The sequence below is a fragment of the Papio anubis genome, chromosome 2 (assembly GCF_008728515.1).
Source record: "Papio anubis isolate 15944 chromosome 2, Panubis1.0, whole genome shotgun sequence".
Classification (NCBI taxonomy): Eukaryota; Metazoa; Chordata; class Mammalia; order Primates; family Cercopithecidae; genus Papio; species Papio anubis.
The window spans coordinates 14,203,531-14,230,854 of NC_044977.1; the positions used below are offsets into that span (position 1 = coordinate 14,203,531).

Consider the following 27,324-nt stretch of genomic DNA (forward strand, 5'->3'; position numbering starts at 1 on the left):
CAAACAAAAACTAAAAAGCAGTTCCACAGTATCACAAGGCTTCAATATGGATAAAAATGTGTTAGTATAAGCACTTACAATCATTTTTCCAAAAATGTGCTAGTAAATTTTCTGTAACTGGGATTATTCTCATACAGTAAATGCGTTTTAATTCTACCATCCTGCTCTTACCTTTACAGTCTTTCTTATTTGAAAGCATAACAAAACCACTTTTACAGGAACAGTGGTAACTTCCAGGTGTATTATCACAAATTTGACTGCAACCTCCATTTATATTTGAGGGATCTTTGCATTCATTTATATCTAAAACAAGAAAAAAACGAATTATTTTTAAAGTAACATAACCTGCAGAGAACTTTTCAGGAGACCAATCCTGATGAGCTGGGGGGCGGGGGTTGTTATACATACCAAATTCACACTTTTCTCCTTGCCAGCCTGGTTTACAAGTGCAAGTGAAAGAAGCTTTTCCATCTTTGCAGCTCATATATCCATCTTCATTGCATGGCAGAGGACTACACTGGTCTGGAATGGCTGAAGGAAATAGACATCTATTTATTTTTTTAACCTCATGTCATGATAAAAGAAAATTGTGTGCACTATAATAAAAATCCTGAAGCCTGGAACCAATGGAAAAAAAAAAAAAAAAAAGCACAACTCCTCCCTTTAAATAATACTTTTCTTAAGTTAAAAAGTGAGTCCATTAGGTAAATCTTTATAATTATTTTGTAAAAATAAACTACAGATGGCAGCAGTGGCCCATCTAGAGTGGCTGCTGTCAAGATGCCAGCTGCAGTAGGGAGGCGGGCCAGGGTCTCCCACTCTCCACAGAGCAGGTAGGAGCCCCACACTCCCCGGATGCTGCTGCAGCTTCCCTGTCGTGGCTCTGGACCAGGGTGTCTCTGTGCTCTTGGGGGCCTGCTCCCGCTTCCAGGCTTCTCCCTGCAGCAGGCATCCACCCTGATCTAAGAGGCATGGCTGGGGCTGCACGCGCCACAGAGCTGGTGAAAGCCAAGGACAAAGGGGAGCCCCACCCCTTCCAAACTGGTGGGACAAGAGTCCCCTGAGTGCAGCTGCAGCTGCCCAAGCCTGGCTGTAAACCTGGGCATCTCTGTGCTCTTGGGGGCCTGGGAAGGCCCATTGTGCCCACCACAGGCTCAGAAGTGCCTGCTCCTGCTTCCTGGTCTCTCCTCACTGCTGGCACCCACTCTGGTCATGGAACAAGGTTGGGGCTGAAGCCGGCTGCTGTTGCAGCCTGGCCGGGTGGGCATAGGCTCAGGGCAGTGCTAAAATGCCAGCCCCCAGCCCCCTCTAGTCTTTGGGCTCCAACAAGCATGGGAGGGGAGCTGACAGGGGTGCTGAGGGCAGCTCAGTGCTGGCCTGCAGGCACCCCCTTGGCACAAAGAGCCTGGGTGCCATGAACAGTGGCAAGAGGTAGACAGCTGCCTGTGTGGAAAAGGGTGGATCCCCCATGAAGTCCCACCTTCAGACTGGGAAAGGCCTGAGGCCTATGGGCTGGGCTGCCAGTCCTGCTGACTGAAGGGGGAACTCTTGGTGCTTTTTCCTGGGTCCACCCGTGGCAGCCCATGGACCAGTCTGCATGCACTTTCCCACTCTAAAGACTATAAAAACCCTAGACTCAGCCAGAACAGAACAGATATACAGACGACCAGCTGCAGAAAGGAGCTACCACCTCCAGGGCCTCCTCTCTACTGGGAGCTGCAGACATCGAATGACCTGTCTGCAGAGAAGAACCACCCTCTCCAGGCCCTCCTCTGCTGAGAGCTGCTGATGGGACAACCAGCTGCAGAGAAGAGCCACCCACTCTAGGCCTCCTCTCTACTGACAGCTGCAGAGACAATGGGATGACCTGGCTACAAAGAGGATCCACCTGCTTCAAGGCCTCCTCTCCGCTGAGAGCTGAACACTTGATGGGACAACCTGCCTACAGAGATGAGCTACCCACTGAGGGTCTCCTCTGAGCTGTTCTAATGCTCAGTAAAGCTCCTGTTCATCTTGCTCTCTCTACTTTTCTGCATACCTCATTCTTCATGGATGCCAGACAAGAACTCGGGCAAAGGCACTACTGGCTACAGAAGTTTCCAGACAGAAAAGCAACATCCCAAAGATTCCATAACACTACTTTTATATTGCAAATATATACAGTATTTTGCAACTGAAATTTAGATATTTTTCCAAATATATTACCTCATTTGAGCCTTAGAACAATCCCATGAGGTAGACAGAACAATACTATTCTCAACAGTAAGAGAAAAAAGAGGTTAGGCATGATGGCTCACACCTGTAATCCCAGCACTTTGGGAGACCAAGGTAGGCCAAACACTTGGGGCCTGGGCAACAAGGTGAAACCCTGTCTCTACTAAAAATACAAAACTTAGCTGGGCATGGTGGCACACTCCTGTAGTCCTAGCTACTCCGGAGTCTAAAGTACAAGAATTGCTTGAACCTGGGAGGCAGAGGCTGCAGTAAGCCAAGATCATGCCACTGTGATAGAGCAAGGCTCTCTCTCAAAAAAAAAAAAAAAAAAAAAAAAAAAAGAAAGAAAAGAAAAAAGAACTTAAAACTTTCAATTTGGGCTAAGACGATGTAACAAGGAACAGATTTATCTTCCTGCCTTAAATAAGTAGAACTTCAGTCTAACTATGTAAAATAATTATTTTTCAAACATTGGAGAACAGGAAGGAGAACACCATGATTCCTAAGGAAAAGAAAATAAACAAGCTGAGACCTACAATTGGACCACATTACTGCCTGGAGATAGCTTCTATGCAACAGTGCAAGAAACACAAACAGAGCCCAGTGGTCTCCCTGGGTTGAGAAAACAAATATTGGAGTTTGGGGAGATCAAATTGGAATTTTGCTGGTCAGAGTACTATAAAGGCAGAGAGAGGGAAAAAAAAATATGTGTGTATGGAAAGAGAGAGGAAAAGAGAGAGAGAGAGAGAAAGAGAAAGAGTCTCTAGAGATCTGCAAAAAGATCCCCTAAGGTCTTTGGCTGAATGATGATTTGCACAGGAAAATTTCCAGAGCTCATAGAGGGATAAGGATAGTTTGTTTTAGACTACCCAGACCTAAAATATTTCATAGTACAAAGGGCATCAGGTAGACTCCTCACAAGGACATAGACTTATTATTGAAGCTAAATTAGTTTTAAGCTAATGGCTACTCGGGATCGCCTTAACAGAGCTTAAAATCAAACCTCAAAAGATTTGTTTTTAATGTATTCCACATAAGTTACCTAAATGCCACAACAAAATCAAACACTGTTTGGAAGAAGACAAGAAAATCCAGGACCCAGCAACATAAGCTGTAAGCTTATTTTCTTTCCCTTAGGACTCACAGCGTTCTGCTTCCTGTTCTCCAATGTTCATAACCATTATTTGATATACTTAGACTGAAGTTCTACTGATTTAAGGCAGGAGGATAAACTTGGTCCTTGTTACATCATCTTAGCCCAAACTGAAAGTTCTAAGTTCTTTTTTTCTATTTATACTGAGAACAGTATTGTTTGTTTGGTTCAGTAAACAATTAAAAATAAGTAGGAGTCAGATGCAGTGGTTCACTCTGCACTTTGGGAGGCAGATGAGGGAGGATCATTTGAGGCCAGGAGTTAAGACCAGTTTTGGCAACATAGCGAGATGTAATCTTTAAAATTAATTTAAAAAATAAATTCCCCAGCTGTGGTAGTCCATGCCTGTTGTCCCAGCTATTTGAGAGGCTAAGGTAGGGGGATAGCTCGAGACCAGGAGTTTGAAGTTACTGTGAGTTATGATCATACCACTGGACTCCAGTCTGGGTAACAGTGAGATCTTATATCCAAATAAAATAAAGTATAATGTAAAATTAAATTAAATTAAGAAAATAATAGGCATGTAAAGAAACAAGAAAAAAAATTATAACCAAGAGAAAAATCAGTAGATGAAAATATATCTAAAATGAAAGAGATGACCAAAAATCAGAAAAATAAATAAATAAAATTATTTTAAGTGCACTCCACATGTTCCAGTAGTAAATATAGGCATGATGAAAAAAAATAAAATAAAATAGCAGATGTGGAACAGACCCAAATGGGACTTATTGAGATGAAAAATAGACTATATAAAATGAAAAATACACTAAATGGGATTAAAAGTAAATTATCCTTGGGAGAAGAAAAGAAGAGTGAACTTGAAGATATAAAAACTATCCAAAATCAAGGAAGGACAGATAAGAAGTATAAAAACAATAAATACATAAATAAACTGATAAATAATTAGAGCATGAATGACTTGTTAAACAATATCAAATGGCCTAATACATGTTATTGACATTCCAAGAGAAGAGGAAAGATAGCAGGGAAAAAGAAAAAAGAAATTTGAATAAATAATAGTAAATCGTTTTCTAAATTTGACGAAAACTATGAACATGCAGATCCAAGAAGCCCACTAAACACCAATCAGGATAAACCTAAAAATACTATGTCAAATTAGAGACAACCAGGGAAAAAGAGAAATCTAAAACACAGTGCATACATAGAAGAAAAAAAAAAACTAAGAACAACAGTAGTTTTCCCATCAGCATCTATTCAAGTGTAAGGACAATGGAGAGACATCTTTGACATACTGATGGAACACTACCAACATGGAAGTCTTTACCCAATAAAAATATCTCCCCAAAATAAAGGCAATATACTATTTTTTAATTTAAAAATATGAGAAAGGCTGGGCACGGTGGCTTATGCCTGTAATCCCAGCACTTTGGGAGGCCAAGACAGTCGGATCACAAGGTCAGGAAATCAAGGCCATCCTGGCTAACAGGGTGAAACCCTGTCTCTACAAAAAATACAACAAATTAGCTGGGCGTGGTGGCAGGCACCTGTAGTCCTAGCTACTCGGGGAGCTGAGGCAGGAGAATGGCATGAACCCGGGAGATGGAGCTTGCAGTGAGCTGAGGTTGTGCCACTGCACTGCAGCCTGGGTGACAGAGCCAGACTCTGTCTCAAAAAAAAAAAAAAAAAAAGAGAGACAAATCCATCTTCATCAGATATGTAGTATAAGAAATGTTAAAGGAATTTCTTCAGGCAGAAGGAACATGTTGTCAGATGGAAATGTGGATCTATAAAAAAGAATATGGAATGCCAGAAATGGTAAACATATGAGAAAATACAGAACAATGTTTTCTGGGACAGGTGCCAATGGCTCATGCCTGTAATCCTAGCATTTTGGGAGGCCAAGGTGGGTGGATCACTTGCAGCCAGGAATTTGAGGCCAGCCTAGGCAACATGGCAAAACCCTGTCTCCACAAAAATACAAAAAAATTAGCCAGGCCTGTAATCCCAGCTACTTGGGAGGCTGAGGCACAAGAATGATTTGAATCCAGCAGACAGAGGTTGCAATGAGCTGAGATTGTGCCACTGCACTCCAGCTTAGATGACAGCACAAGACTCTGTCTCAAAAATAAATACATAAAACAATAAAACAATATTTTCTCATTTGATAATCTATTTATAAATTAACATATCATGGAGTTTATAATGTATAATATTAAAATGTAAGGCAGAAACAACACAAAAAAATAAAATAGAGGAAATGAGGTCTGGCACAGTGGCTCATGCCTGTAATCCCAGCACTTTGGAAGGCCAAGGTAAAAAGATCACTTGAAGCCAGGAGTTCAAAACTATCTAGGCAACAAAGTGAGACCCTATCTCTACAAACAAATTTAAAAATTAGCTGGACATGGTGCTACATGCCTGCAGCCCTAGCTACTAAGGAGGCTGAGGCAGAAAGGAAGAAGGATTTGAGACCAGGAGTTCAAGGCTGCAATGAGCTATGATCACCCCACCACACTCCAGCCTGGGCTAGAGAGTGAGATCCTGACCGAAAGAAAAAAAAAAAAGAAAAGAAGAAAAGAAAAGAAATGAGTAAAAGAAGTTTGAGAAGCATAATTAATAACAGAGGAGATAAAATGGAAAAATGTAATCAACTTCCAGCCCCACGCCACCCCGCAAAAAAAAAAAGAACAGATGGGATTAATGGACTTTAACCATCATCAATGGTAACATTAAATGTAAATGTTTACAGTCTAACACTCCACTTAAAAGACAGACATTGTCAGATTGGAGAAAACAGCAAGACCCAAAAGAAACTCACTTGAAATATAAACATACTGGTATGTTCAAAGTTAATGGACGGAAAAGTAAACCATAAAAACACTAATCAAAAGAAAGCCAGAGTGACTATATTAATATAAGATAGATTTTAAAATAAGGAATATTAGCAGAGAAAAAGAGCAATATTAAGAAGTACAAAGTAGGGCCTGGAATGGTGTTTCATGCCTGTAATCCTAGCAGTTTGGGAGGCCCAGGTAGGAGGATTGCTTGAGGCCAGAAGTCTGAGACCAGCCTGGACAACACACCCAAGACCCCATCTCTATAAAAAATAAATTAGCCAGGAGTGATGACATGTGCCTGTAGTTCCAGCTACTCAGGCGGCTGAGGTAGGAGGATTGCTTGAACCTAGGAGGTTGAGGCTGCAGTGAGCCATGATTGCACCATTGCACTCCAGCCTGGGCAACACAGCAAGAGCTTGTCAAAAAAAAAAAAAAAGTACAAGTAAAGATCAATTATAGTGCCTTGTTTATTTTCTTCCTAAACTATCAAAGCACTTTATCAATATGGCAAATGACATACTATTTGTTTTTTATTTGTAATTTCTGTCCCCTTATCACACACTGCAATAGTCCCTTCGTTTCTGCACATTTGCACACCAGCTTCTCAACTTCCCAATCAACCATACGTGTTCTTCCTATCCTTCCAATACTTTCAATACTCCCAATACTGCCAATATTTCTATCTCTTTGCATATGTTAGTCAAAGAAAATTTTTGTTGTTTAATAAATAAATAAATAACCAACCTAAATAATGCCTAATTAATTCCACAATTTTTTAAAAAGTCTTCATAGGATCAAGTTTTTTGAAACGTGGTAATACATTAGGTATTAGTTAAAAATCACAGAAAACAAACTAATAGAAAATTTTTATCAAAACTATTATTCTTCTGTTCTTTGGTAAATTTTAAGAAAAGAAAAAGCATGAATTAAATAATTAAACATACGTGTTCAGACAAACTGTTCTACCTGTGTAATTGCAAGCACTTTAAGTTAGAGAAAAACACAGTTAAATGAATATCTAGAGAATGTCAATGCTTGATGTAAAATATTCTCTGAACAAACATCACAATTTATATCTGCGGTTGCACCATTTGCTTTTACTAATTTACCGATTTCCCAACAAAGAGTCAAGAATAATCTACCAGAATTATCATTAAGCCCCTTGTGAACTTCAGAGCAAGAAAGCTAATTTGATTCATATAACATTTTCCACGTTTATATTATCAGTGCCAGAAAGTTAGAAGAATAAACGTGGCTCTACTTTGAGCTATTAACCTACTGTAACATTTAGTCACACTACTTGATTATGCAACAACAGCCAAAATAAAGCCATTGAGAATAAAAATTCTGAAGCTGTTGACCTAAAGCTTACTAAAACAAAGAACCCTGTTCAGTTTAAACATTAGGCAAAAAAATTCATTTTGAGTAATACAGCGGCATTTACAACCACAAACAAGTATTTTAAATGCAGTTTGAAAATACTTCTTTGCTGGACATACAACCCATCAAAGGATCATTTCTCGATTTTGAAACATTAGTTTACATTAGCATGGGTGTACTTTACCTACAGAGTCTTTGTTTTGTTTTTTCAATAGATGGTAGAAGTGCTTACCATTGACACAGCTTCTCAGGTCAGGATAAGCATCAGTTGACTGGCGTGCAGCAGTGAATAACCCAGATTGAAAAGAGCGAAGACAAACTGAAAAGAAAAACGAACATAATCTTCTTAGACACACATACTTGATCTGAATTCATGGTAGGAACCGTCCCAAGAGGTAGAATATTTATGCTCCTGTGGATTCACAAGATTCAGCCTTCAAAATGCAACACTAAACGTTTCCATCTACCTTTTTGCAAAATTAAAAATCTACAAGTAAGATGGCAACAGATACAGAATCATAAAAAATAGGTCTGTAACAGCTTCTTCTCTCTGGAGAAGAACCTTAAAGTCAGAAGTGAAAAAAACCTTGATTTAGCACAGAAATTTATTGTCATATATGCTTTTAATTCCATAGCAGAAACAAGATGTTACTCTCAAATCTATTGACCAGAGTCTGATTTATAAAGTATACATAATTAAGTCAATAGAATCAGTTCGTGTTTCTACTTGCTATAGGCTACTTTGAATTCTTCTAATGTTGCCCTGAGATTAATACAATAATATTTGTATAATGCTTCTATATTACAAAACAGGTTTACTTCATTCCCTTCATTCCTCACTACAACGCTGTGAAATCAGATATAGCAACCTGGTAGATATTGCTAGGAAACTAAGAAATGACAGGTGGAATTGTAAAGATGAAATACTTTGCGACTTTAAGGTAACTAGAAGTTACTTAGTGCCAAAAATATATTTCTTAACAGGCATTAAAGACACTATATGTATTACTTCATTGTTCAGACAGTCACCGACTTACTATAAAAAAAGATGGTGTTTTACTTAGCTTTTGCCAAGTAACAAACCACCCCCAAAATTAGTAGCCTAAATAATCACTGTGTTTTTCTCATGATTTGTGGGTCAAATATTTGCAGAGTTTGGTTGGGTTGTTTGTCTCTGCTGCCAATGGAGTCAACCAGGATGGCTGTGGCAGGGGACTGCTTCCTAGATGGAGCTTATGTTCTTCGGCATCTGTCTTTCCATGTGATAGATCATGCTTCAAAGTTCTCCGTGTGGGTGTTTCCCTTAGCATGCTGGTCTTACAGTGGCACTTCTTTCATGACAGCTAACTTCTAAGAGAGAGAAAGCCAGCTGCTATGGCAGTTATGGGACATTGTATCACTTCTATCATATTATATTGATCAAAGTGGTCCCAGGATCCACCCAGATTCAAAGGGTAGGGTGTGGGTAGGGGATTTATTCTACCTCTCGATCAGGATATGGCAAAATGACACTGCAGAAGGGCATGTGGAATGGGAGACATTTTTGAACTATCTTTGGAAAAATATAATTTATCACAGACAGATTAAAAGATTCATTTGAAGTCAGTATGTGTTTAAGTTACCTATGGCTGCTATGACAAATTACCACAAATTTAGTAGCTTTAAATAATAAAAATGTATTGTTTTACAGTGCGGAGAGTCTAAAACCAAAGGGCTAGCAGGGATCCATTCCTTCTGGAGACTTCAAGGAAGAATCCCTTTCCTTGCCTTTTTCAGCTTCTAGAGGCATCTGCATTCCTGGGCTCGTGGCCTCATTCTTGTATGTCTACCAATTCTTGCTTTGTCAATTCCATATCCTACTACTGCCTCTGATCTCCTGCCATCCTGTTATGAAGACCCTTATGGTTTTATCGAGTCCTCTCAGATATCCCAGGATAATGTCTCCATGGAAAGATCTTTCATCACATCTGCAAAGTCTCTATTTGCCATATAAGGTAACAGTCACAAGTTCTGAGGATTAGGACATAGATATGTTTGGGGCGGGGAGGTCTAGGCAGGGTGGAGTAAGGAGGTCATTATTCAGCCTACCATGGTGAGTCAGAATATCCTCCCAAGTAAGTCTTACCTTACACATCATGGGGGTGTTTCTGGAGCCCCTATCTTAGTCCACTTTGTGTTGCTATAACAAAATACCACAGACTGGCTAATTTATAAAAGAAATTTACTTCTCCCAGTTCTGGAGACTGGGAAGTCTGATATCAAGGTACTTTGGCATCTCATGAAGGCCCTCTTGTTACACCATCCCCCAGCAGATGGCAAGAGAGTTGAGAGGGTGAAAGAGCAAGAGGCCGAACTTGCAGCCTCCAGTCCTTTCATAATTGGTGTTGAGGGTGGAGCCCTAATGACCTAAACACCTCCCATTAGGCCCCACCTCCCAAGACTGTTCCACTGGGAATTAAGTTTCCAGCATATGCTTTTTGAGGGTCACATTCAAGCCTAGCATTTGCTCCAGCCCCCAAAATTCATGTCCTTCTCATGTGCAAAATATATTCATTCCATCTCTGTAGCCCTGATATGGTTTGGCTGTGTCCCCAACCAAAATCTCATCTTGAATTCTAAACTCCCCATCCCCAAGTGTCAAGGGACAGATCAGGTAGAGGTAATTGAGTCCGGGGGGCGGTTTTCCCCATGGTGTTCTCACAAGATCTGATGATTTTATGTATTTGGTAGTTCCTCCTGTGTTCATTCTCCTTCCTGCTGCCTTGCGAAGAAGGTGCCTTGCTTCCTAATACGGTTTGGCTGTGTCCCCACCCAAATCTCACCTTGAATTGTAATAATCCCCATGTGTCAAGGGCAGGGCCAGGTGGAGATAATCGAATCATGGGGGCAATTTCCCCCACACTGTTCTCATGGTAGTGAGTAAGTCTCACGAGATCTGATGGTTTTATAGATGGGAGGTCCCCTGCACAAGCTCTCTTGCCTGTCGCCATGTAAGATGTAACTTTGCTCCCCATTCACCTTCTGCCATGACTATGAGGTCTTTCCAGCCATATGGAACTATGAGTCAATTAAACCTCTTTTACATTACAAATTACCCAGTCTCAGGTATGTCTTTATTAGCAACATGAAAATTAACTAATACGCTTTCCCTTTGCCTTCCGTCATGATTCTAAGTTTCCCAAGACTTCCCCAGTCGTGCTGAACTATAAGTCAATTAAACCTCTTTTCTTTATAAATTATCCAGTCTTGGGTATGTCTTTATAATAATAGTGTGAAAACAGACTAATATAAGCCCCCATGTCTTAACTCATACTAGCACCAACTCAAAAGTCCGAAGTCCAAAGTCTCATCTAAATCACATGTGGGTGAGATTCATGGCATGATTCACCCTAAGCAAATTCCCACCAGCTATGAGTTTCCAAAATGCAGTGAGATAAGCATGATTCCATTACAAAAAGGTAAAACAGGTAAGAACAGTAACTGGTCCTAAGGAAGTCCAAAACTCATTAAGAAAAACAACATAAAATGTTAAAGCTCTAATACAGTTTTCCTTGACTCTGTATGCTGACTTCTGAGCACACAGGGGTAGGGGTTGAGATCTCAAGACCTTGGCCAACCCATCCCTATGGTTTTTCTGGGTGTAGGCCATGCTGCGGCTCTCACAAGTTGGAGTCTTGTGCCTGCAGCTTTCCAAGACAGAAGTTGCATACTGGTAGCCCTATAGTTCTGGGCTCTTGGGGCTTCCCAACTCCCATGGCTCCACTAGGCATTGCCCTGGTGGGGGTTCACTACAGTAGCTCTGCTGCTGTAACAAGTCTCTGCCTGGGCACCCCCAGACTGTCCATAATAACCTTTGACATCTAGATGGAGGCCACCATGACCCCACAGCTCTTGCATTCTGTGCACCTGCAAAATTAACACCGCATGAATGCTACCAAGGCTTATGAGGTATGTACATTCCAGAGTGGTGGGTTGAGATGCACCTAGGCCCACTTGAGCCATGTTTGGGATGGCCAAGGGACACTGTGCTGAAATTCAAGCAGCAGAGTCCCTAGGTCGTGCTGAGCAGTGGTGGTCCTGCAGGTGCCCCTCTGGAAACTGCATCAAGGTCCTGCTCTGGGCCAGTGATGAGAGAGGCAGCCTCAAAAATCTCTCAAATGTCTTTGAGGTCTTTCACCCATTGTTTTGAAAAACAGCACTTGGATCCATTTATTTATTTATTTATTTATTTATTTATTTATTTAAATTTCAACAGGTTTTGGGGGGAATAGGTGGTGTTTGGTTACATGTATAAGTAAGTTCTTTCATAGTGATTGCTGAGATTTTAGTTCATCCATTACCCAAGCAGTATACACTGTACCCAACGTGTAGTCTTTTATCTTTCACCCCGCTTCCACCAGTTCTCCTGAGTCCCCAAAGTCCATTGTATCACTCTTATGCCTTTGCATCCTCATAGCTTAGCTCCAACTTATGACTGTGAACATACAGTGTTTGGTTTTCCATTCCTGAGTTACTTCACTTAAAATAATGAGCTCCTGGCTCCTTTCTATTCATGGTAATCTCTTTGGCAAATGGTAACTTGGGACACACCATTGGTTTGCTCTCCTAAAGACCTTTTCACTCTTTATATGACCAGGCTGTGAATTTCCCAAATGTTTTTGCCCTGATTCCCTTTGACTTATAAATCCCATCTTTAAATCATTTCTCTTTTTCTCATATATTACTATATGCAGTTAAAAGTAGCCATAAAGGCTGGTCACAGTAGCTCATACCTGTAATCCCAGTTCTTTGGGAGGACGAGTCATGTGGATCACTTAAAGTAAGGAGTTTGAGGCCGCCTGGCAAACATGAAAAAATGCTGTCTCAACTAAAAATACAAAAATTAGCCAGGTGTGGTGGCACACACCTGTAATCCTAGCTACTTGGGAAGCTGAAGTACACGAACTGCTTGAACTTGGGAGGCAGAGGCTGCAGTGAGCCAAGATCACACCACTGCACTCCAGCCCAGGTGACAAAGCAAGACTCTGTCTCTAAATAAATAAATAGATAAATAAATGTAGCCACACAGTTCCTTCAATATTTTGCTTAGAATCTCTGCTATCCTAGTACATACCTCTTAAATTCAGCCTTCCCTAAAGCCCTCAGGCATGGAGATAATTCAGCCAATTTCTTTGCCACCTTGTAACAATGTTGGTCTTTAGTTTCCAGTGCTTTGTTTCTCATTTCCATCTAGGATCTCATCAGAATGGCCTTTAGCATTCATATTTCTACCAACAATCTAATCATGACACTTAAGTAATCTCTAAGAAGTTACATTCTTTTCCTACATGTCTTTTCTTTTTTTGACTCTTCACCAGAATCATCCTCAATGGTCCATTCACAGCTATCTAGGCTTTTTCTAGCCTGCTCCTCCAGATTCTTCCAGCTTTTAGCCATTACCCAGTTCAAAACTGCTTCCACATTTTCAGGTATTTGTTATAGAAACAAGCCAATGTCTGGCACCAGTGTTTCGTCTTAGCCCTTTTTGTGTTGCTATAACAGAATACCACAGACTCAGTAATTTATAAAGAAAAAAGTTATTTTTTTACAGTTCTGGAGGCTGGGAAGTCCAATATGAAGGTGCTAATCATCTGGTAAAGGCCTTCTTACTGCAGTATTCCATGATGGAAGGTAGTAACGCAAAAGGGTACAAGAGATAGAGAGGGGAAGGGAGCCAAACTCAGCCCCAGTAAAACCCAAGTAGTTTTAGGTCTCGAGTAGTCTTATCTTTGGTTCATTTGTCCTTCCTCTTGTATCATCTACTCTCAGACTTCATTTATTCTAGTGTGAATACTTCATTAGAATCATCACTTTTGTAAAAGCTTCATTTCGCATCTCTGGCAAATTTTACAGTGAATAACAGCCAAAATTTGAAAGCCCTGAGGCTGGAGACCCAAGTGAAATGTTTCATATGGATTTAGAACCCCAGGCCAGACTACATTAGTTTAAACACATAAGGCACGTTATATAGGAGCCTACATTACTATTCATGATAATACTGTCATGGAAAAGTGCATTCAGAATTACAGTGTGGAGAGCCAGTTGCTTTGCCACTCCAAAGCAGAGCAATACAGAACCCTCATATTCCCGCTTAACTTTTTTACCACACAACAGGAATAGGAAAAATTGAGGAGGGTAAACAGGAAGGTGAAAGCTGGAGGGAGATTGTCTCTGCTTCTGTAAACTGATGCAGAAGCTCCCACAAGAAAAGGGATTAAAAACAGAAATTAGGACCATAGGAGAGAAAGGCTAAGCAACAGACCCTTTCAAGAGAGGTTCTGGTGGTCAAGGCATAACCTCTTAGGAAAAGATCTTGCTACATGTACGTTTACTTATATTTTTCACCATTAGTTTTATTAACAATCAAACTGGTTTCCTTTTGCCACTTTCTATAGGCACCACTATCCTAGCTATCTTGATTTGTCAATTCTAAAAAATAGTTCGAACAGTCACTGACTCCTAGACCAAGGAATTATAATGGATCACGAGTCAAGTAAATTTTTTATTTCTCCAAGAAACTACTTTATACCCCTCTGTCTTTAAGTCACAGAAAAGACATCACATAAAAGGCTGAATGTTTGCTTGTTTTGACTGGAGGAGCACAGGGCTGAGTTATTCATACCCCATCCCTTTGAGAGCATTATGATCACTGGTCTTTGAAAAGCCCATCACTTGCTTTCAAAAAATATGTATATATTTCTTTCTATCTCCATTTCCTCCATTTCCACTTTCATTCACCCTTTAGGCAGTCATTCTAATGGGTTATGTGGCTTTTGTTTTTTTGTTTGTTTGTTTTGCTTTGTTTTGTTTTTTCTTTGAGACAGAGTCTCTGTCGCCCAGACTGCAGTGCAGTGGCACGATCTGGGCTCACTGCAACCTCCACCTTCTGGGTTCAAGCGATTCTCGTCCCTCAGCCTCCCCAGTAGCTGGGATTACAGGCCTCGCCACCACTCCTTCATTCATGGCTAATCTTTATATTTTGACTAGAGATGGAGTTTCACCATGCTAGTCAGGCTGGTCTCGAACTCCTAACTTCAAGTGATCTGCCCTCCTCAGCCTCCCAAAGTGCTGGAATTACAGGCATGAGACACCATGCCCAGTGGTTATGTGTATTTTTAAAATTTGTAAGTGTTCTTGAAAATATATATTTACAATTCATGTCCATGTTTTTATTCATGTGTGTAAATGGTTTTGTATAAATATCACATCCTCTAATATTTTTCACTCAGTACTTGATTTTTATGATCAATCTATGCTGCTACACATAATTCATTGCTACTAACCACTAAGCGTTACATCACAGTATGCAACCACCACTTTATAATTCTGTCTACCCATGATAGACACTCAAATTACCTCCAATTTTCTACCTCTACAAGAAGATGGAAAGTACATCCTCATGTATGTTTCCTTAGTACCTGCATAACAATTTCTTTGGAATAGATATCCAGGGGTGAAATTGTGTGATCATTAAATAGGATTGTACTTAATGGCTTGGCAGAAGTGCATTCTCACCAGTGGGGTACGAGGATTTCTACATCCTTGCTTTCTAATTTTTGGCAGACTAACAGGTAATAAAGTAACATCACATTGTTTTTCTGATTTCTAAGGAGATAGAGCATATTTTCATGTCATTTTCCAAATCTGAAACTTTTCTTCTTTGAAAATTTTCCCCATTTTTTTTACCATTTTTCTATTGATCTTTGTTTTTCCTGCAGATTTGAAAAAAATTAAACATTTATAAATATCATCTCTTGATATTTAAATTTTTGATATTTATTTGACAGAAACATCTGTCATTTGTCTCTTAATCTTACTATTCATGTCTCTCTTGTAAGATAAATTCTTAATTTTGTTATAATCAAATTTATTATTTCACCTTACAGTGTGTGAATTTAAAATTTTACCCCAGGCCATCAGTCACAAAGATATTCTCCCACATTGTTTCTTTAATTTCATAGTTTTATTTGAACATTTTTGTCTTTATTCCACCTAGAATTCACCTTTACACTTGGTGGTAATTAGAAACCCACATTTATTTGTCTGTTAATAGCTGGCCACTCTTAGCAATGACATCTTTAAATAATCCACAGTGACTTACAGTATCATCTTTATCAAATATTAGGTTGTCATAGATACATGAGTCTTTCTCTGAACTTTCTGTTCAGTTTCATTAGTCTACATGTTCTGAAAATACCATATAGTTTTATTTCTATAGCTTTGTATTATTAATATTTGATAAAGTATTTCTCTTTTTTGTATTTTAGACATGTGTGGACTTTCATTCGCTCACTTAAATTTTAAAATGAGTTTACCAAGTTTCTTAAAAATATTTTTTTTAAACAAGATTGCTCTGAACATATAAATTTGAGGATGGCCACACATAGTAGCTCACACCTATAATCCTAGCACTTTGGGAAGCCCTGACAGCAGAATTGCTTGAGCCCAGGAGTTTGAGACAAGCGTGGGCAACATAGAGAGACCCCATCTCTAAAATCATAAAATATAATAACATAAAATAAAATCAATTTGAGAATTGATCACTTTACAGCATCACTCAATTCAAGATCATGAAGTATCTTTCCATGGTTTTAATTCATTTTCTATGTCTTCAATTTGAGTATTAAAATTTTCTCCATAAGGCTTTTATGTGTTTTTAAGATATTTGTAGATATTTTATGGGATTTGCTGCTATTGTGAATGGTATCATCTTTTTAATTTCTACTAGACTATTGCTTGCATAAAGAACTACTATGGATTTTTATAGGAGAGTCAAAGAGTTATCTAGATCTCTTATGTGTTCTTATGTTTTGTCTATGGATTCTATTTTTTTCCAGTATTACATCAATTAAAAACAATGACAGGAATAGATTATAGCTTATGATCTATAAAATCCCTATTTTTCTTTCCTTATTGCATTGAACGTAACCTCCAGTACTTTTCTTTCTGTTCTCAACCTTAAAGAAGCTGTAACTAAATTTTATCCATTAGGTGTAATGTTTACTGTAGATTTTGTTCACTTTCTTTCTTTTTCTTTTTTCTTTTCTCTTTCTCTTTCCATCCCTCCCTCCTTCCTTTCTCATGCCAATTTGCCCAAAACAATCCTACTTTATTCTTTTTATAGCTGACATTTACCTTGTGCAGTATTAATCGTGAACTGAAGTGTGAAAATTTGGAAGATAAATTATGTGGTTTTTCTGTATTTAACCTTTACCAACCTCAGAACCTTTTCTTATATTCTTAGTTTGACAAAAGCTTTTATCATAACTAAGGAGTGATCTCTATCAACTGCTTTTTCTGTATGAACTGAGGTAATACTACACTTTTAGGGGTGGGGTCTTACTGTGTTATCCAGGCTAGTGTCAAACTCCTGGCCTCAAGTGATCCTCCCACTTTAGCCTCTTGAGTGGCTGGGATTACAGGCATAAGCCACTGCACCCAGCTGATTTTCTGACGCTAAATCATCTTTAAATTTCTGGAATAATTCTACTTGATCATGATATTATTTTTAACACACTTAAGATCAGACTGAATATCATTTTATTTAGAATTAATTCCGAAAGCAAAAGGAATTCTCTTTTTCTTTTCTTCTATTCTCTCACTTAAATTTTAAAATGAGTTTACTAAATGTCTTTATTTGGTTTTGGAGTCAAGATTACACGAGCCTCTTAGAATAAGCTCATTTTTTAAGGACAATATCTTAATAAGGGAAACATTAACAGTTTCCTAAAATTTGTAAGAGTTCATTTGTAAAACCATCTGGATCTGGGTTTTGGGAGAAATAGGAAGAAGAGGGCTTTGGCTGCCGTTTCAACTTGTCTAATACTTGTTTGTATAACTAAGTTCTCCATTGCTTCCCGTGAAATTACAGATATTTTGTGTTTTTCTAGGAACACATCCATTTTATTTAGGCTTCCAAATGTATTTGATGTAGCTGTTTATAATATTTTACGATAATGTTTTTAACCTGTGTTGACTTTAGAATACTTTCCCTTTCCACCTTGTACTCTATGTATTGGCATTTCCTCGTTCTCTATTTTGTTTTTCCTTAATTATTCTTGCCAGATGTCAGTCTCACTAACCTTTTGGAAGAATGAGAATCTGCTTTTGTTAATGCTCACTTTTGTTTTTCTATTCCACTTATTTCTATCTCTGCTTTTGTTATTTTAAAACTTCTTGTTACTCGGGGTTTGCTCTCTTGTACTTTTTGTGTTTGTTTTCTCAATTGGAAAGCTCAGGCCATGTTTTAAATGGTCAAATCTGTTCTGTCACTACTGCCTTGTCAGTTAGAACCCAATCCCCCCACCACACATACCAGCAGGTCAGGCCAGCTTTTCGTCTACCCAGACATTTCTTACACTTCTTGTTGTTGTCATTTTAGTTTGTTATTATTCGTGCTTGGAATCTTATTGTTTCTTTAGAGAAGATTCGAAGGGAGGGAGTCAGCATTCTGAGGTAATTCACCAACTTGGCAGGAATTAGAAATTAAAAATAATTTCTTTATTTTTTATTTTTCAGGGTTTTTTTCTTATTTTATTTTTTGCCAGCTTACACCAAAAAATGATTTCTAATGTTTATATTTAGGCTCAGAGTTTACCATTCTTCCCAGGAAGTTTCTCTCTCTTTAATAGAAACACCCACTCTGTTAGGTGATACGAGGCCTATGAAAATGGTAGTGATTTATTCTACTTCTTACAAAAGAGAAGAACACAATTTAAAAACTATAATGAAACCCAGAGTACTTATTTCCAAATCGCATGTTTTCAAGATAGCACAGGGAATATGTAGGCCAACTGAAGTGCTTTATTAGCCCCTGAAAACTAAGTCTAAATGTTGCCCCAAATATATGGGTTATAGTTATTTAATTTCTTTGGTGACCTTATCTCACTACAGGGGCCTTCCTATATGAGCTGTTGTAGTTAGTAAAACTACTGTTAGATTTACCAGGGAAAGGATTGTTTTGTTTTGCTTTTCAAATTAGAGCCATTGGTCTATAGAATATACACATCAAATTAAAAAAAAAAAAGTCTAACTCAGGCAGGACATTTTTAAAAATTGTTTTTAACAGTGGAATTCACCACACATGCCTATATACAAATAAAGACCAAAATATGAAATTTAAATCAAAAGACAAATCATAATAAAAAGTATATTTTTGTTTCACTTGATGGGGTGATTAAACAAGAATACATTTGAAGAAATTTTGACACAGTAAGTTATTTATGTACATTGACTTATTTGGTGATTTAAAAGCTCTGAAGTGCCGGGCGCGGTGGCTCAAGCCTGTAATCCCAGCACTTTGGGAGGCCGAGGCGGGCGGATCACGAGGTCAGGAGATCGAGACCATCCTGGCTAACCCGGTGAAACACCGTCTCTAGTAAAAAAAAACACAAAAAAAATAGCCGGGCGAGGTGGCGAGCGTCTGTAGTCCCAGCTACTCGGGAGGCTGAGGCAGGAGAATGGCGTAAACCCGGGAGGCGGAGCTTGCAGTGAGCCGAGACCCGGCCACTGCACTCCAGGCTGGGCAACAGAGCGAGACTCCGTCTCAAAAAAAAAAAAAAAAAAAGCTCTGAAGTTAGAAATATAGTTACAGGGCACACTTAAAACTACAGAACCTGAAAAGCTAAACAACTTGTTTCATCTGAAACAGCTAAAAATTTTTGGGTCTGAGGCTGGAGCCCACATCTTGTGTTTTTGTTTTAGTTTGTTTTGTTTTATACTTTGTTTTTTTTTTTACCATGTTGCCAAATGAGATAGGCAAAGAGAAGAAAGAGTTGGGTGGGACTAGAAAAGTGGAAGAGAGATACAAGGAGAAAAGAAAAATATTTTATCTAAGGAACTTCCCCAGAACACATAATGCTGTATTAACATGGTATTTATCTTTATCCAAATGTACTCCGATCAAAGGAATGTATCCTCTACAGTAGTGTGCCTGCAAAAACACAGCCTCATTACATGGACCTAAAAAGCAAGAGTCAGCACTGTATTTTTTAATGCACACGTAATATTTAACAGTCAAATATTGTCTATTTTTATTATAAAATATTTACATTTCTATCTAAAATTAAAAAGCTGAAATAGTCTAGATATACTATCTTTTCTACACTTTCATAGTATAAATTCTTGGGTTTTGTTTTGAAAAGTGAGGAGTAACATGTAACCTTACAAAAGAAAACGTCTTTTTCATGGATGTATATCTATATCCCACTGCCCTTTTAAACTACAGCAGCTAAGGCTGGGCAGGGTGGGTCATGTCTGTAACCCTAACACTTTGGGAGGCTGAGGAGGGTGGACGCTTGAGGTCAGGAGTTCAAGACTACCCTGGCCAACATAGCAAAACCCCGTCTCTACTAAAAATACAAAAATTAGCTGGGTGTGGTGGCACATGCCTGTGATTCCAGTTACTCAGGAGGCTGAGGCACAAGAATCACTTGAACCCAGGGAAGCAAAAGTTACAGTGAGCCAAGAGCAGGCCACCGCACTCCAGCCTGGGTGACAGAGCAAGGCCCTGTCTCAAAAAACAAAATAAAAAAAGTTAACCCATGAAAACGCACATGCTCATAGACTATGTCCAGCACCTTAATATAACTGAGCATCAGCCCAAGAGCTTCATGAGAAAGACATGAGAAAGAAAAACACTAAAATTTAAAATGCTACATGGTAATTAAAGAACTGTTCCAAATTTCTCAACATGTCTTAAATATAAAGACAGCAAAATTGCATATAAAATGAAACCTCACTCCCAAGGATAATGAAATTACATTGGATGGAATAGATGGGTAGAGAGTTAGACAGGAACATATCTAAGTTCCCTTCCATTTCTAAGATTATATAATTGAGATGTTTGGAACTTACCTAAGTATTTTGGATAAAAATAATCCTAGAAAGAAGAAAAAGAAAACATATATCTTAGCAAACCTAAATTTCATTATAGAGTTAAAACTTAATTTTATAATGTGTTTTTATGTCAAAGATGCAAATAAATTACATATAATCATCATTTTCACATTATAATTTTTTATATAGTAAGATATACCAAGAGAAAACAATAAAGTTAAACCAATAAGATACTTAGGCTTAAAGAAATACTGATCAATTAATCATGTTTCAAAAGCTTCTAATCTGAAAACAAGCTCGATTTAAGATGGTAAATATAATCATGTATGCCCTTTTTTTGTACATCCTTTAATTTTTCCATAATGATTAGATAACCATTTGACACATTTTATATCATAATGATCACCCACACAGATTCAATGTTCAATCACAGTAACATACTCTTTCTTGTTTTGTTTTTGTTTTTGTTTTTGTTTTTCGAGATGAGGTTTCTCTGTGTCACCCATGCTAGAGTGCAGTGACATGACCATGACTCACTGCAGCCTCAACCTTGGGCTCAAGTAATCCTCCCATCTCAGCCTCCCAAGTAGCTGGAACTACAGGTACATGTCACCATGCACAGCTGATTTTTTGTTGTTGTAAATTATTTTTTTGTAGAGATGGGGTCTCACTATGCTGCCTAGGCCTCAAACTGCTGGGCTCGAGTGATCCTCCTGCCTTGGCCTCCCAAAGTGCTGGGATTACAGGTGTGAGCCAAGGTGCCCAGCTAACAGTGACATACTTTTAAGTGAATTAAAGTAGACATTTATCTTGTACATGTTATGTACGTGTAATACCTTACTTATAAATTGGTTATATACCAAAAGTTTGTCTGTAAATCAGTCATTTGGAGTAAATAATGTGCTTTCTTAAAGGGAGAAAAATGTTAAAAATTTCTGATAGTAAAGTTCTCAGGCTGGTCCACGAAAGCATTCTTAAGCCACGATATATCTAATGTGTACCATTAACAGTACAAGAATACCTCACGAGAAACCAAAATTTCTATACAAAGACATATTCAATGTTACCACTTAGTAAGAACAGAACATAAGCTCATCCAGAACTGAGTCAAAGGCCTCATTCTTTCCTCCTCTCACATATAAACCTACACAATAGATAATGGGATTCAAAGGTGATGTTGCGACCGTCAAAGGAATATATTAGAGATGTTGAGGCATAAGTGGTACTGTGAAGACTGGAAATGTGGACTGCGGTATTAGAGATGTGGACACCTGTAATCACGAGAATCATAACACAGTAACAAATGTTTGGTGGGGGTGTGGCAGGGGGGTCACTGTGGTCACACGTGTAATCCTAGCACCTTGGGAGACTAAGGTGGGCAGATTGCTTGAGCCCAGCCTGAGCAACATGACAAAACTCCCTTTCCACAAAGAATACCAAAATTAGTCAGGTGTGGGGCTACACACCTGTAGTCTCAGCAACATAGGAGGCTGAGAGAGGAGGACTGCCTGAGCCAGGGGGTCAGGGCTGCAGTGAATCATGATCATGCCACTGCACTCTAGCCTGGGCTACAGAGCAAGACCCTGTCTTTAAAAAAAAAAAAAAAAAAAAAGTAACTTTTTTTTTCGTTTCTCCCCTTTCTGTCTTGCTCTTTCTGTCACTTTTTTCTCTTCTGTCAGTGAGACCAATGTTAGAATTGGTGGAAGAGAGGAAGCGCATAAATGAGTTTTCCTTACTCACTATCTTTCCCCCTCTGTGTTAAGGTCTTCTCCCTCTCTGGGCTTTTGCTGCTTAGAGGCTAAGCTGATAGAATGTATCTACAATGTTAGAAATACATATTCAATATTAATGAGTGATGTACTAATATGGTATCTTGGGCAGACAGGCATGCCTTATAATATTCCAGAATAACAAAATAAAAATTAGAAGAGATGGGGTAAAAAAAGGTAAAATAAGAATGACAGAGTGTTGATCATTATTAAAGGGGTGGGGGAGTTTGCATACTGAAATTTATTACACTGTTCTCTCTACTTTGAGATCTATTTAAAATCTATTTAAAATTTCAATATTAGATGATACCTACAATTCTGACTTAAAATCTTTCATGTAAAGTAACAGTAGGCCGGGTGCAGTGGCTCGTGCCTGTAATCTCGGCACTCTGGGAGGCTGAGGTAGGTGGATTGCTTAAGCCCAGGAGTTTGAGACTCGCCTGGCCAACATGGCAAAACCCCGTCTCTACTAAAAACACAAAACTTAGCCAGGCATGGTGGCACATGCCTCTAATCCCACCTACTCAGGTGGCTGAGGCACGAGAATCTCTTGAACCCGGGAGGCTGAGGCTGCAGTGAGCAGAGATTGCACCACTGCACTCTAGCCTGAGCAACAGAAAGAGACTTTGTTTCAAAAAATTAAAATTTAAATTAAAAAAAAAATGCCAATGGAGAAATTTAATGAAGCATTGTGATAACAATTCAAACTAGCGCACACACACGTTAATACTTGAGACATCCTCTCCCCTCCCTCTAACACTATCAAATTCTGGTTAGAAGAAAATATTTGCAAACCATGAGGTCAATACTATTTGCTGATAATGAAGTGTAACTGAACTGTAGTTTAGTCAGAACAAGCTGTTATTGGTGATCAACCCCATTTTCCTAACAAACCCATTTTCCTTTGAAGGCACTTCCTCTCCTCTCCCCCTAACACTATCAAATTCTGGTTAGAAGAAAATATTTACAAACCATGAGGTCAATACTATTTGTTGATAATGAGGTGTAACTGAACTGTAGTTTAGTCAGAACCGTCTGCCTAACAAGCCCATTTTCCTTTGGAGGTACTTCCTCCTGAAATGGAAGTGGTTATGTGTGGAAGGTGATACACAAAATCATTGACTTTAAGATGGAACAGAAGGGAGTACAGGCTGGAAATGTTCAGTCTGTAGTTGTATGTCTAGATGTGTGAACTTGACAGTTTCCATAAATGCTTACCGTTTCAGGGTCATTTTCAAAGACCTCCCTGGCTTCTTCTTTATTGCACAGTTCTTCGATGCATTCTCTTTCAAGATTACCCTGTTTGGTTTCTTCAAGCATAGCATTTGCACGACGCTTCCTAACCAGGACTTGTGAAGCCTGTTGCTTTGACAAAACTGAAGGAAAAAATAAGTTTATATGAATTAATCATTTTTCCAACTAAAATATATTGTTTTATTAAACAATAAGCGTTAAAATCATTTTCTGCCTGTGAATTCTATGACATTTAAAATCAGTATGATCGAACTAAGAAAGAAATGCAGATACAGAAGCACGTTGGTTAACAATTCAGAGAGCAGGTTTGGTGTGCAGCTGCAGCCCTCGTATGATGGTCTACACAAATTATTCAGGTTTATACTTGAGGTTAAACATACCAGGTAATATTCAATATTTCCTTCATTAGGACTACATTGGAGAAAACATGCTGAGGTCAGGTGTGGTGGCTCACCTTCGTAATCCCAGTACTTTGGGAAGCTGAGGCGGGAGGACCACCTGAACCCAGGAGTTCAAACCCATCCTGGGCAAAAGAGCGAGACCCCATTTCTACAAAAAACAAACAAACAAATTATATATATATACACATATATTTGAGAAGGAGTCTCGTTCTGTCGCCCAGGCTGGAGTGCAGTGGCACGATCTCGGCTCACTGCAACCTCTGTCTCCCAGATTCAAGCGATTCTCCTGCCTCAGCCTCCTGAGTAGCTGGGATTACCAGAGTGTACCACCGCATAAAAAATATTAATTGGGCATGGTGGCATGCACTTGTAGTCCTTGCTACCTGGGAGGCTAAGGAGGGAGTGCCACTTGAGCTCAGGAGTTCAAGGTTACAGTGAGCTATGATCATACCACTTCACTCCAGCCAGTAAGACCCTCACTCTAAAAAAAAAAAAAAAAAAATCTGAAGAAAAAGAAAAAACCATAATGAAATGCCTATGTCAAAAGCTGTAGTCTTAGCCAGGCCTGGTGACACATGCCTGTAATCCTAGCTTTTTGGGAAACTGAGGCACGAGAATCATTTGAACCAGGGAGCCAGAGGTTGCAGTGAGCTGAGATTGCACCACTGCACTCCAGCCTGGGCAATAGAGCAAGACTCTGTCTCAAAAAAGACAAAAAAAGAAAAAGAAAAAGAAAAAAAAAAGCCATATGATCTTTAAAGCAAGAGTAATAAACTTTCTCAATTTTAATGAAAAACCTTTGTGATCTCTGTGGAGATTGTTGTTGAACAGCAACAATAAAAATAACATAACAAAGTTCAGTATCAAGCAACAGACTGGAGGAAAATACCTACAGCATATAGAATAGAAAAAACAGCATCCAGATAAGCTGACCAATACAGAAATGCACGTATGGTTGTATTTCTAAAATATAAACAAACTATAAAGAAAACAATATAAACAATCATATAAACCATCACTACAGAGAAAAAATGGGCAATAAACATTATAAAGTGTTCAAATCAAACTTTTTAAAAATTGGATTTTTGCATATTAGACTGACAAAACTTTAAAAGAATGATAATATCAATTATTGGTGAGAGTAAGGGAAACCATGTATTCTTGTACACTGGTAGTAGAGCATAAACTGGCAGGTTTTATTTGAAGGTATTTTGCTAAAATTTAAAGCACATACACTCTTCATCTCAACAACTCTGCTTCTAAGTATGTTCTACATATATGCCCATGTGCTGGAAAAAATAGAATCGTTTATTGAAAGACTGTTTGTGAGATCAAAAAATTAAAAACAACTTAAATATCTATCAAGAGGAGCACAGGATCAGGCACAGTGGCTCAGGCCTGTAATCCCAGCACTTTGGGAGGCCAAGGCAGGAGGATCACTTGAGCCAAGGAGTTCAAGACCAGCCTGGACAACAAAGAGAGACCCCATATCTCCAGAAAATTTTAACAATTGTCCAGGTGTAGTGCTGCATGCCTGTAGTCCCAGCTAGTCAGGAGGCTGAGGCAGGAGGATCACTTGAGCCTGCGGGGGGTCAAGGCTACAGTCAGCTATGATCACACCACTGCACTCCAGTGTGGGTGACAGAGCAAGACCCTGACTTTAAAAAAAAAAGAAAAAAAAAAGAGGTGAATAGAAATAAAAGCTATAATAAACCTGTACTGTGGAATAATATGCAGTTGCTAAAAGGAAGATATTCTTGTACTGAAGATCTCAAAGATACAGTGAGTTAAAATGCAAGTTGTAAAATGCCACACTCATAGCATAATTCTCTATAAATCAGCTAAAGTAGTAGATATGTAAATATCATGTGGAAAAATACATAGAAAGGAGTTTGGAAAGACAAACTGCTAATACAACAATTATATCTGAGAAAAGTATGGAGAGCGTAGAGTTTTGGTTTATTATTTTAGTATGTTAATATAGCTTTTTAATGAAAAATGTAAAAAATATAAATAAAATCTACAAATAACTTTTTTCCTGATTTTAACCACAAATGGTTCTTTCACTAAGAAGATAAACAAGTAATATAAATGTCTGAATTTCTTTTCCTTTTCTTGTCTCTTATTACCTGGTAAACAATAAGCAATAAATACTCAGAAGTTGAATAATAGAAGGAAAAAAAAAAGCAAAAAGACTAATCGACAGTCACTCACCACATTTGTTAAGTAACTGAAACATCTTTCAAGAATGAAGTAATATTACTTTATTTTTCTGACTTGCCAAAGCAGAAGTTTAAATGGATAAATGAATAAATCGTTTGGGTTAGATCTATAACCCTATCTCTTGCCATGTTTATCATGCTCATGAAAATAGAGATGAAGTCAAGGCAGTGTGCATATAAAAGATGGTACTCTGTGATCATGCTCTCTGCCAAGTGTGTTATTGACTGATCAATGACAGTCCTGTCAACAATGAAAGGGCCTGTCATGGACAATTATCTCATTTATTTGAAGTAGTTTTACATATGCTAGTTTTTAATAAATACAGCAAAAAAAAAAATTTGACTTTTTGAACTTCACAGCAAATACGTGATTCAGGGGAAAACAATAACACTTTAATGAAAGGGTGAATACACTGATTCAATTTTAAAAATCAAGGTTAAAAGCACTTAGGAAATAAAGCACCACGAATATTCACTTCTTGGCATTTTTTCCTTACACAATATTAACTTCTGGAATTAGGAGTTGGATAGTGAATTTTAAGAACATCTCTTTCCCCGTATGGGCCCCCACTAAACGGTACAAATCAGGTGAAGTAACACATACTGTATTCATGCTTGTGAAAGCAAAGGTCTAAATCACCCAGAACAGCCAAGGTTTTCGAGTTCTTAGGAATGTCCACTTAAGTTTAGAAAAGTAAACATAACAACTTTTATTATTTAAGAGATGATGAAACTCAGGTAAAAAGCAGGCAACATATTTTCCCATAACTGTAAAGTGAATAAACAACAAAACTACAGGTGGATCACAGGCATCCCAACTCTCAGAGCTGCAATCCATTGTTGTCTGCTGCTTTTCAAAAATCAGGAAGTTTTATTGTCTCTATTGTTGAGAGGAATATTAAAAAGCAAAAACTGTTACGCTTCTGTCCTACAGAAAATTAAGCTAATAACAAAAAAATTTTTGTCTAAATATATTTGCACCAAATTTGGATTTCATCTAGTCCAGCCCAACGATGCTTTAAGTTGGCATGATACATTACAATGTTCAAAGCATGAATTAATTATTTCATCTGATTTTCACATAATGAAATAAACTATAAGACAAAATTATCATCCCTATTTTCCTACTGAAGAAATTGAAGCTGAGAGGTGACATCATTTGCTGTAAACTACGCTAATGGAATTCAAATATACCCATCCCCTTAGCCTAGTGCTCTTTTCTTCTGTATATTCTGCTACTCAGATGTCCATGATGTA

The 27,324-nt window shown here is 38.4% G+C and overlaps 1 protein-coding gene across 2 annotated transcripts in view; it reads right to left on the reverse strand.

The window, feature by feature from the left end:
• Positions 1 to 27,324, reverse strand: part of PROS1 (protein S) — a 101,554-nt gene that overhangs the window by 33,044 nt on the left and 41,186 nt on the right. Inside the window, exons 2-6 of one of the 2 annotated variants that reach the window (XM_003893818.3) lie at positions 23,409 to 23,566; positions 20,440 to 20,464; positions 7,778 to 7,864; positions 409 to 531; positions 172 to 303 (exon numbers count right to left, since the gene is read on the reverse strand). In XM_003893818.3, coding sequence (XP_003893867.1) covers positions 172 to 303; positions 409 to 531; positions 7,778 to 7,864; positions 20,440 to 20,464; positions 23,409 to 23,566 — 525 coding nt within the window. Of the gene's footprint in view, positions 1 to 171; positions 304 to 408; positions 532 to 3,358; positions 3,411 to 7,777; positions 7,865 to 20,439; positions 20,465 to 23,408; positions 23,567 to 27,324 lie in introns of those variants that run through there. The other variant, XM_017955056.2, reaches the window with a different exon arrangement.